Raw genomic sequence first — 10,194 nt, 5'->3', positions numbered from 1 at the left:
GGGGCGGAGGAGCTCATAGAGGTAAAGTGGGGTCAGGCCATTTAAACTTTGAAAACAAATAATAGAATCTTAAAAAGAACTCTGAAATGTAGAGGGAGCCAGAGTAGGAGTGCTCCCTCTTACAAGTATCAGTGAAGACCAGCAGCATTTTGGACCAACTGGAGGCATTTGATGGAGGATTGGCTGACTCCAGAGTAAAGCGGATTTCAGAAATCCAGCCGAGATGCGCCAAAGGCATGAATGACTGTTTCAAAGTGCTGTTGAGAAAGGAGAGGCTTGACTTTAGCCAGCTACCTAAAACGAAAGAAGCTGGATTTGACAACGGCACCAAATTAAAATCACGGTCCAGTTTAAGACACAAGATGGAGACTGTTGGCTTAAGATAAGGAGCCAGGGGGCCCAAGTCTACAGGATGGGATGTTCAAGGGCCACTGGGACCAAACACCATCACTTCTGTCTTCTTTTCATTGAAATTCTAGAAAATTTAGTGCTATCCAGGTCTTTATTCCCTCCAGATAGGATAACAGTGGAGTATTTCCTTTTGATTGAGAAAACTATCTGATGGTTTAAAGCTTATCCTTTTGGAACTGTGGTAGCAGCTGGACAAAAATGTTCAAAAGTATGCAAACTGAAACCACTGGAAAATGTTTTATTACCTCATGACAATTTCAAAAACTACATTAGATACGTCAAAACAACAAACACAACCAGTGTATCAACTTAATTGTCAGATATTATTGGCAAGTATGAATAAAAGTAAATGCGCTCGCGAGTTAGAGATGTTAACATCAATTTCTAAAGTTTTCGAACAAATAAATGTGATTCTTATTCTTTCTTTTTGGTGTGTGAATATTTGGCTAGCTGCCGTGTAAGCAACTTAACAAATAATTTACTATGCGCACTTAAGTAAAAAAAAAGGCAACAACAAAAAGTACAACTAGAATTGCAAAACACTTTCTAAAGGCTTCTAGTTTTGTTTTTGCTTTGTCAGTCATGTGGAGGGAAACTGGGTCCAAACAGAAAAGAAAAGAAAAAACAAACATCACATGAATGGCCCCTTCATGGCTATTTCGGTAACTCAAAATGTAAAAGTAAAAAAAAAAAAAAAATCCAATAAAAAGGTCCGAGACATCTGTTAATGTTCCACTCAGATTACAGGAAATGTCCTGAGTTGTTTCTTGATCAATACGTGTTTGACGTGTCCTCATCATGGCGACTTTTGGCACAGCTCCACCGTCACTCGGCAGCTTCTCTCGCTGTGGTTCTGAAAAGGCTTAGACGGCCGTTTCTTGGTCCTCCCTCTGGATCATTTGGTTGTGCTGCCGATTCTCCAGGTAAGCTGCCAGCTCAGCATCGTGAGCCCTCTCGGCCCGGTTCTTTGGGGTGTCACCCTGCGGACAGGCAATTTTTGGACTTGTTGATACACTTATTGTGTATATTTCTATCTAACGCTTGCTTATTCAGTCGCTGACGGTGTGTTGGTACACTCGCCTGACTTGTGTGTAGGCGGCGTGGGATCGATTCCCACTCGGTGACAGTGTGAATGTGAGTGTGAGGGGTTGTTTGTCTTGAGATGTGACCTGCGACCAGTTCAAGGTTGTAGTCTGCCTGAAGTCAGCTGGCATAGGCTCCAGCAACTCCTCGCGACTCTCTTTGGGATAAGTGGTGTTGAAAATTTTGGATGGGTATCAAACTCGGGGAATGGTCGACCGGTGGTCGACCGGTTGGCACGTTGGCCTCACAGCGCAGCGGTGCGGGGATTGATTGCGGCTCCTGTGTGGAGTTTGCATGTTCCCCCCGTGCCTGTGTGGGTTTTCTCCGGGTGCTCCGGTTTCCTCCCGCATTCCAAAAACATGCAAGGCATTCCATGACAAACATTCCAAGAACACCCGCTGACATCTCCTCAGACTGTCACTACATTTCAATCTGCCTTGAAAATCACCACCACTTTTTCCATCAATCAATTTTTTTTCTTCCCCCCCCCCCCCCCCCCCACTTTTTTTTTTTTTAACTTGATCACCTATCATTGACGCAATTTTGTTATATTTTTCTTTTATGCTGCTTAGTTGTCTGGATTTTATTTGAATTTTCATCTTTTCAATGAGTTTCATTTTTTTCGCCTCTGTCAAGCACGATGGATTGGTCTCATGTGTGAATGGTGCTATATAATTAAACTTGGCTTACAGTGACTGCATGTATTACACGACAAAAAAAACACAAAAAAACATCCACATCGCCATGCAGGCAAGGGAGAGATGCCAGAAGATGAAATACCCCTGAGCAGTTTGGGGGTTCACTGTCTTACTCGAGAGATCCTCCACAGTTCTCAGGCAGCCTAGCAGCCAATCGTCATCCTTCATATTTGTTTTCTTCTTTTGTTTCAGCATTCAACCTCTTGACCACTAGCTTCTTATAGTAAAACACACCGGAATGTTTACAGTGGTGCATGACGTCCCGGAAGGCCTCCGGAGGAATAGCACTGTTGTCTTTGTCTCTGAACTCGGCTTTGTTTGGCAGGCTCCTCTTCAATAGTGACGAGGGCTGCGGCGATCAAATCCAAAAAATCGAATAAAAATGGATGCAGAAAGCCTGTCAGGCTGTCTGCATCAAAGTGTGCACAGTGATGTATGTCTATTCAAACTGTCTTTGAAAAAAATCCAATGGCGCTTGCTAGCTGCTAGCAGCTATCCGCTAAAGCTGGAACTGCCGCTAAATGCTGGCGACAGGCGCCGTACAATACACGGTCAGACAAATCAAGTATTTTTTTTGTGCCCTTCATTAGTGATTTAATGTCATTTCAGGACGTTGTTTTGCGAAATATATCTCTATATTGAGTAAGGGAGGTTCCCTGCATGATTTTTTTTTTCTTAACCAACCTGCATGTCGGTTTTCATCAGCGAGGCTCCCGCTTCTACCAGGTAGTGACAGATGGTCCTGTGACACAGTGACGCGGCCCGATGAAGAACTGTTTCGCCGCTGTTGGAAGACCAGAAGCAGCATGAGACCCAGAGGAACACTTTTCTCTCGGTCTATTGATGTCTATCAAACTGGCTTCAGAGTGGTACCTTGACTTATTGTGCCAACTTTTTTCGAGCTAGGAGCTGTTGCCTGGGCAATTTTATGCTTTTATATGTCAAGTATATTCAAAATCACAGTGATATTTATCTTCATTAAAACTTTAAAACAAAAATAAGAATTGGGGCATTTTTGGGGGGGATTATGGGGGGGGGGGCACAGAACAGGCATTTCGAGGGGGGAAATTGATTTACTATGCAAGTATAAACAATTATACGCTCGGTCACAGAATAAATGAAAGTCATAAATCAAGGTACCGGAAGTGATACGTTTAATTACGTTCAAGACAAACATGAACTCACTGAATGTCTTCCGTCTTATCAATGAGGTCCTTTGGAGCTGGAAATTCAAGAAGGTGGCAAATGAGTGGACTCCAAGGCAGTCACGTGACCTCCACGGAGGCATACGAGCAGTTACCGTTGTCAAGGATGAAGCGGACCATCTCCTTGCTTCCCGCGCTGACAGCGTGGTGCAGCAGGCTGCAGCCCGATTCGTCAACACATGTCAGGTCACATCCTTTCTCATGCAGCTCCTGTAGCTTTTTTCCCCACCGCAAACACAAAAATATATTCACTTGAGCTTTACAATAGAAAACAACAAATGGCGTCAAAATGGAAGTTTAACAGGAGACGGAGCAACATGATCAAATTTGTTCACCCACCAACACACACTCACCTTTTTCAAATTGTTGGTCTTTACACACTGCATCAACAGCTCTGTAAAGACACCAAAGAATGACATCAAAGACATTGCCATGAGAAATCTTATCTTCAGTTTGAACAATGTTCAATACGTGAGTTATGATTCATTTTACACAAATGACATAAAATATAACAAAATAGTCAGTTGTTATTGGCATGTTCTTCCTGGACCTTGGTTTGAACGTAAACTTTTTCAACAGTTCCAAAAAAAAAAAAAAACCCCATCACAGTTTTGTTACACAAAGTATTTGTGTGGCTGAAGCAAGGCCATGATATGAATGTTCATTAAGTTGACCCCAATCCTTGCTCTCACCGTCCCTCACTCTAAAAAGCAGCGACCTAATCCAGTTATGTGAGGCAGGCAGAGAGAGGGAGAGGGAAGAAGGGAGGTGGGATGGGGGGGGGGGAGATGACAAAAACAAATTCTTTAAGAGCTTTCGTGGCTGGAACGATAAACACACACACATAGAGTTGCAAACAAAAGGACCTGGTCTTTATCTACGTGACAATACATAAAAAGTCTTCTTCAACTAATACCAACCAAGCTCCCGTCTTCTGTTTCTGTGTTTTATTAGACACGACAAGTAAACATTCACAGGCAAGTGTGTGTGTGTGTGTGTGTGTGTGTGTGTGTGTGTGTGAGGTATGTGAACCTTTGTATTTACTTTGTGGTTGAACCTCATCTGGCAGCAATAACCTCAGCCAAATGTTTGGTGTAATTCCAGGTCAGACGCGCGCAACAGTCTGGAGGAATTTGAGGCCATTACTCGTTACAAAAGGTGACTACAGCAACACGAAGCTGGGAGCAAGCACCTCTGTGAAGGTGGACTAATGAGACTTAAATTCACAAACCCTTTGTTTTGGACGTGTAAATTGATTTGCGTGAGTCTGAGGTTAGGCTAAAATCAATCCAGCGCGCTCTAAGCTAATCAGTGACAGGCAGTGAGGTTCGTGGCAGGTGAGGCAGTGGTATTTTGCACATTTATTTCAAAGGCTACTCACTGGATGATGTGTAAAAAATGAATTTTAATATAGGCCTAGACCAGTACTTCTCAAAGGGAGGGCAGGGGCAGGGGGCGAGGAGGTCCAGATGGGCTGGGGGATGGGAACCCAACCCACGGGGGGTGCTTTAGGTGTGATGCCAGGAGAGTGCGATTGACCTGGGGAACATGCTTGATTTGCCAGACAAGAATTAAATGTCATCGCACATCCACTCCAGTAGGTGGCAGTGGTGCTCTCATTTATTTAATTTGTATTTCAAGAAAACGGATGCACTTCAAATCTTTTCCAAAACAAAATAGGTTAAATTATTCTTTGTTGTCAGTTCGTCTAAATTTCTTTTTGGGTTTGTTTTCTTGAATGTTCATAAGGCAGATGTAATTTTAACATGGACAAAAGACCCAATATTTAGTCACGAGGAATAAAATGTAGTTGCTGTGCTGGGGTGACTCTTATTTAGTTTAACAAAGTTAAGCCACATTTGTGATTGGCATCGGGTGTGCACTTGCTGGTCTTGGTTCTTCGTTCGGTCGGTGGACGAGAAACCGTAACGGGGAATTGGAAATTTAAAATGCAAACAAACAATGCCGTGAGAACAGTCCCACTTCCAATCCATTCCCAAGACTTGATGCTCATCCCAAACTATATCTGACTGACACGATTGCATCACCGGCAGGCAAAATCAATTTTAACCCGCATTCGGTAGGTTGCAATCAAATTGAAATGTGAGTTTGTGAGCGATTTCCTCCCCGTATGACAGAGTCACCTACTTTTCGCACAAACATTATTTCCTAAACTACTTTTACGTCTTTGATGATGTCAATTAAGTCGCAAAAAAAAAAAAAAAAAATGGAGCACGGCGACTCACCTTCCAAGCTTACTCGCCTGGTGGGGAGTTGCGCTAATTTTCTGGAGCACTTGTACACTCCAAACGCCATACTTGTGTTTCTCCAGGAGAGAGAACGGCCAGGAAGTGCCTCAAAGGCTCGCTAAGTACAGCGAAGAGAATCAAAATTGTGTGCAGTGCTTGCACAAGCCACTTTTCACATCACCTTCCTCGCTGCAGCCTTGCACGGTGCCACACGCTGTGCAAGCGTGTCGGTGTGCGACTGGGTGGTCGAAACATAAGAAAATAAGCAGGACATTTGATTCGAGCCTGCCGTGATCAGCAATTTCATTTCTTTTCATTCATGTCTTTGGTGCCAGTATGCAGTGACTGTGATGAATGTCGAATGCTGTAAGCGTTGTTTGAAGGTTTTGAGTGATGGAACAGGCGGCCCGGTGGTCCAGTGGTTAGCGTGTCGACCTCACAGTGCAGAGGTTCTGGGTTCAATTCCAGCTCCGGCCTCCCTGTGTGGAGTTCTCCGCGGGCCTGTGTGTGTTTTCTCCGGGTACTCCGGTTTCCTCCCACATTCCAAAAACATGCGTGGCAGGCTAATTGAAAACATAAAGCGGATTGGAAAATGGATGGATGGAGTTATGGAACATCTCTGGCTACTTTCTGTTAGCCCATGCGTGACTGTTGTAATAAGTTTGACTGTGTTTAAAAAGTGGGCAGGAGAGGTAAAGGTACAAAATGTACAAATTAGATGGGCTCGGCATTGTGGATTTTCACCTTTCGCGGGTGGTTCTGGAACACGTCCCACAAGATAAATGAAGGTTCACTGTGTAGAAGATCCTTGCCTAAGAATGCACGCATGCCCCCCCACCCCACCCCCCTCCTTTCACATACACACGCACGCACACGTCACATGCTCCACTGAACTATTCCATTTGATGCAAGCTAGCTGACCTTATGGGATCTGTCAGTGTGTGTCAAAAACGAGCAAACATGAGAAGGTTCAAAAAAGACGATGTGTGCGGAATAGCACTCTTGCACTCTTCAACACCAAAAGGGCTTTGGAAAAATACACACGATTAAGCTTACCTGAAGTTTTCAAGTTACTCAGATTGGAACTCGAGTTCCATGGGAATTCAGAAGCTTACAGTAGATGAAAGAAACCCCAACTATGATTTGATTGGATGATGTTCTCTGGTCCTCTGGCAATACCTTGACATGATTTTTGCAAGATTGCTTTTCTGCCCATAATTCAGTTCTGTATAAAGAGGTGAGTATTTCAACAATAACAACAACAAAAAACAAAAAAGACTTGAGGAACCCCTCCATGATTTTTGCAAGATTGCTTTTCTGCCCATAATTGAGTTCTGTATAAAGAGGTGAGTATTTCAACAACAACAAAAAAAAAAAACTTGAGGAGCCCCTAAGTGTCACGTTTTTTTGCCACTTAAAATGAACCCTGAATTAAAAGACAAGAAAGACTTTAGCTGGCAGAATAGCCCATTTAGCGACACGATAAGCAATACCGGTAATTTGATACACAAATTACTCGGTGATTGCGGAAATGAGACAGTGTCATCACGCGGACGGACGCCCTTCCAGTTAAAAAGAGAGCAGCAAAACAAATTGCATGAAAAGTGAGAGAAAACTGTGCGTCAGACAGGAGAATCGCATCACAAAAGCTGGCTTCCTTCTACAGGGTTTTTTTTCTTTTTTTTTTTTTTTTTACCTCCTCTTGAGACACACAAGCTGTCAAGACCGCCAAGTTGCGTGTCATGCGCAACATAAATGAACCACATTCATGTCATGCGCGTGCGCGTGCACAGTACCTTTTTCTTCTTCTCTTCCTGCATCACTTGACTTTTGACACGTTTCAAGTCTGCAAAGAGACCATCACAAATAATTACGGGCATGCTTTCTGTTTCTTTACAATACAAAAAACCCCCCACTGGAGGTTGGATTGCAATGAATTGAAAGCTGTGTATCAAAAGAATAACATGCGGCACTCAACCCATCATGTCGCGTCCATTGATGAGTTCTCGCAGCAAACGTAAGGAAATTGGCCAGCCTGTTCCAATACTTTTGGTGGGCAGTACATTGTGAATACATCAGTGAAATTGTTGACACGACGTCTGTCTCCTAATTGTGTCGCTAAGTGTGACTCAATGTGTGACCGAGGCTGTGGTTCATTCAGTAAATTCATCAACAGAAGTATGCGCCTGAAAAGGAATTGCATTTAATTCAGAAAAATTGGCATCTTACTTGTTAATGAATAATTGTGTATAATTTCTCATGCTAAGTACTGTTGACTTTTTTTCTTTTGATTAAAAAAAAAAAAAAAAAATCAACATAACACAGCTACTGTGGCATTCGGGGAGGGTTTCAAAGGGTGGGGATCAAAGTTCCCTATCGCTCCCGTAAACGCACAAAATTCTGTTTCGTAACAGCAGCGAGAAGGGTGCTGAATGCTTAGCAGGTGATATTAAATACGGTGGTACCTCTACTCACGAACGTCTCTTCATACGAAATGTTCAAGTTACAAAACGCCTCAACAGGCAAATATTGAAGAGAGGTAAAAATAAAGTATGGCCCGTGATGCGCAGCTCCGAGTTTCCCGAACGCGACATCCTTAGAGCCGCTCTGCCATTGGCTACTACAGAGCATCAGCCTGGCATCCCATTGGCTAAGAGGGACCTCTACCATATGTGTCTATGTGTGTAAAACGATGTGTCTATGCAGCATCCTCGTCATTCGCCCCTCGGGCCACGAGGCGTTCTGACAGTTTGACGTAAATGTGAATCACCCAGAAAACGTGTTCACCAGTCGGGCGATCGCTCACTATGCTGATGTTTGCCTTGGACATTTTCGAAGGATTGTTCAAAGCAAACGTCCTTGGATCTGTTCTTTACAACACCCCAGGCAAAAACCACTTCTGAAAGAGAACATGAACTGAAGAGGGCAAAAAAACGATGAGGACGCAGTTAAAAGTTGAATGACCATCATTTTTTTCTTTTATTCTTTGTTTTTTACATTATGTACAACTCTCATTTATTGCGCAACAATCTAATTGTAACGTGTATTTGTTACATATTTTGATGCATTTTTATGCTTTAGGAAACATTTCTGTCTGAATTTTGAGGGAGCTTGGAACGGATTAGGGCTTTTACATGGAAAACGCGTCTCTACTTACAAAAGTTTCAAGTTCGGAAATTTCTTCCAGAACCAATGAATTTCGTAAGTAGAGGTACCACTGTGCCGGTTCACGTGCTGTTATTTTTTTCCTCAAACTGGAATGCTGAATGTTTCATCAGGCAGAGTAGCTGTTGATCGTGACATACATTCAATTCATTGGAAAAGTCAAGCCGTGAGAGGACTGACCTCATGACAGGCTTCACCTCATCAGGAGTGGTGACAGAGCGCTGGATGCAACCTTTTCTGGAAACCACAGAGCAGTCACGGCATGAAACAAAAGAGCCTAAAAATGGTTGCCGCTGTTGAGCCACCGTTCATGGAATGTGATGCAACGGTTGACTAACCTTCGTAGTTTTCTGACCTCAGGTGTTGAACTCGGTGCTGAGGCGGGGCTGTCACTGTTCATCCTACAAGACAGCACACAGTGTGTTTGAAAGATCCAGGTACACACACACACACACACACACACACACACACACACACACACACACACACACACACACAAACACACATGAGGTATTGTGACACACTGCGATTACAGAAGAATGGAAGAAGCTCATCGAACTTTTTGGGATCTGGTCTGAGAGGATTTTTTTTTTTTTTCTAGACAGCGCCCATCAGATGGCCCGCAGAGAGGAATACATGGTAGCCGTGTCCGTATTTCTCTCCGTTTCTCCTTGCTTGGCATTCAGGCAGGTCACGCAGTTGAGCTCTTTCTCACTCACTCTCAGGGTTATTTATCCTCATCCTACAATTAGTAGTATATGCTTGGCATTATCATTCTTGGTTGTCTTTCGTGTTTTCGTCACCTCAGTTTTGCTGTATCCGCCCAATAGAACGTGACAATAAAGGCTTTCTATTTTATTTTGTGTGTGTGTGTGTTGTTTTTCTTTCGAGGACGTTAGACTTGAGCATGCGAGTCTCCGCACAGACGGCCCCGACAGGTCCCGCGAAACGGCAAACGTCTCATTAAGTCAGATATGGTGCTTCGATTGCTTCACTGACACTTGGATAACTTGAGCAATCAGAAAGAGCATGTGTCATTAAGTTACCAAACTTAATGACATAACATTAAGTTAGCAAACTTAATGACAGATTACACGGAGAGAATCATTAAAGAGTTTGAGCATATCAATGCTATCGTTACATGTTAAGACGAGTAACCGGAAATTAGCACGCCTCTGTGTACGAAACGTGGAAACGATACGTGCGGGGTTGAACTTAATATTGAAAAGCCGGGTGAAAACGACATTAATCACCGACTATTTTTAATAAACCTCCATCCATCTACTGCTTATCCTGTTGGGCGAGAGGTAAGGTACACGCTAGGCTGGTCGCGCTAATGAGCGGGAGGAAAAAAATTGCAGACAGAACGGCCCGAGCCAAGAT

At 43.4% G+C, this 10,194-nt stretch overlaps 1 protein-coding gene across 4 annotated transcripts in view; it reads right to left on the bottom strand.

Annotated features, from left to right (window-relative positions):
- Nucleotides 1–632: 632 nt before the first annotated feature.
- The window catches only part of LOC109514751 (diacylglycerol kinase zeta), a 67,793-nt gene continuing 58,231 nt past the window's right edge, over nucleotides 633–10,194 (bottom strand). For all 4 annotated transcript variants that reach the window (XM_019868111.1, XM_019868110.1, XM_019868108.1 and 1 more), the window contains 8 exons: nucleotides 9,150–9,212; nucleotides 8,992–9,048; nucleotides 7,443–7,492; nucleotides 3,751–3,791; nucleotides 3,493–3,613; nucleotides 3,378–3,414; nucleotides 2,877–2,976; nucleotides 633–1,391 (listed from right to left, as the gene is read on the bottom strand). In XM_019868111.1, the coding sequence (XP_019723670.1) occupies nucleotides 1,275–1,391; nucleotides 2,877–2,976; nucleotides 3,378–3,414; nucleotides 3,493–3,613; nucleotides 3,751–3,791; nucleotides 7,443–7,492; nucleotides 8,992–9,048; nucleotides 9,150–9,212 (586 nt within the window). In that variant the 3' untranslated portion in view covers nucleotides 633–1,274. The remainder of the gene's footprint in view (nucleotides 1,392–2,876; nucleotides 2,977–3,377; nucleotides 3,415–3,492; nucleotides 3,614–3,750; nucleotides 3,792–7,442; nucleotides 7,493–8,991; nucleotides 9,049–9,149; nucleotides 9,213–10,194) is intronic.

The sequence above is a fragment of the Hippocampus comes genome, unplaced genomic scaffold, assembly GCF_001891065.2.
Source record: "Hippocampus comes isolate QL1 unplaced genomic scaffold, H_comes_QL1_v1.1 scaffold157, whole genome shotgun sequence".
Classification (NCBI taxonomy): Eukaryota; Metazoa; Chordata; class Actinopteri; order Syngnathiformes; family Syngnathidae; genus Hippocampus; species Hippocampus comes.
The sequence above is the reverse complement of the archived record's forward strand: the minus strand, read 5'-3'. Positions and strand labels throughout refer to the sequence as shown.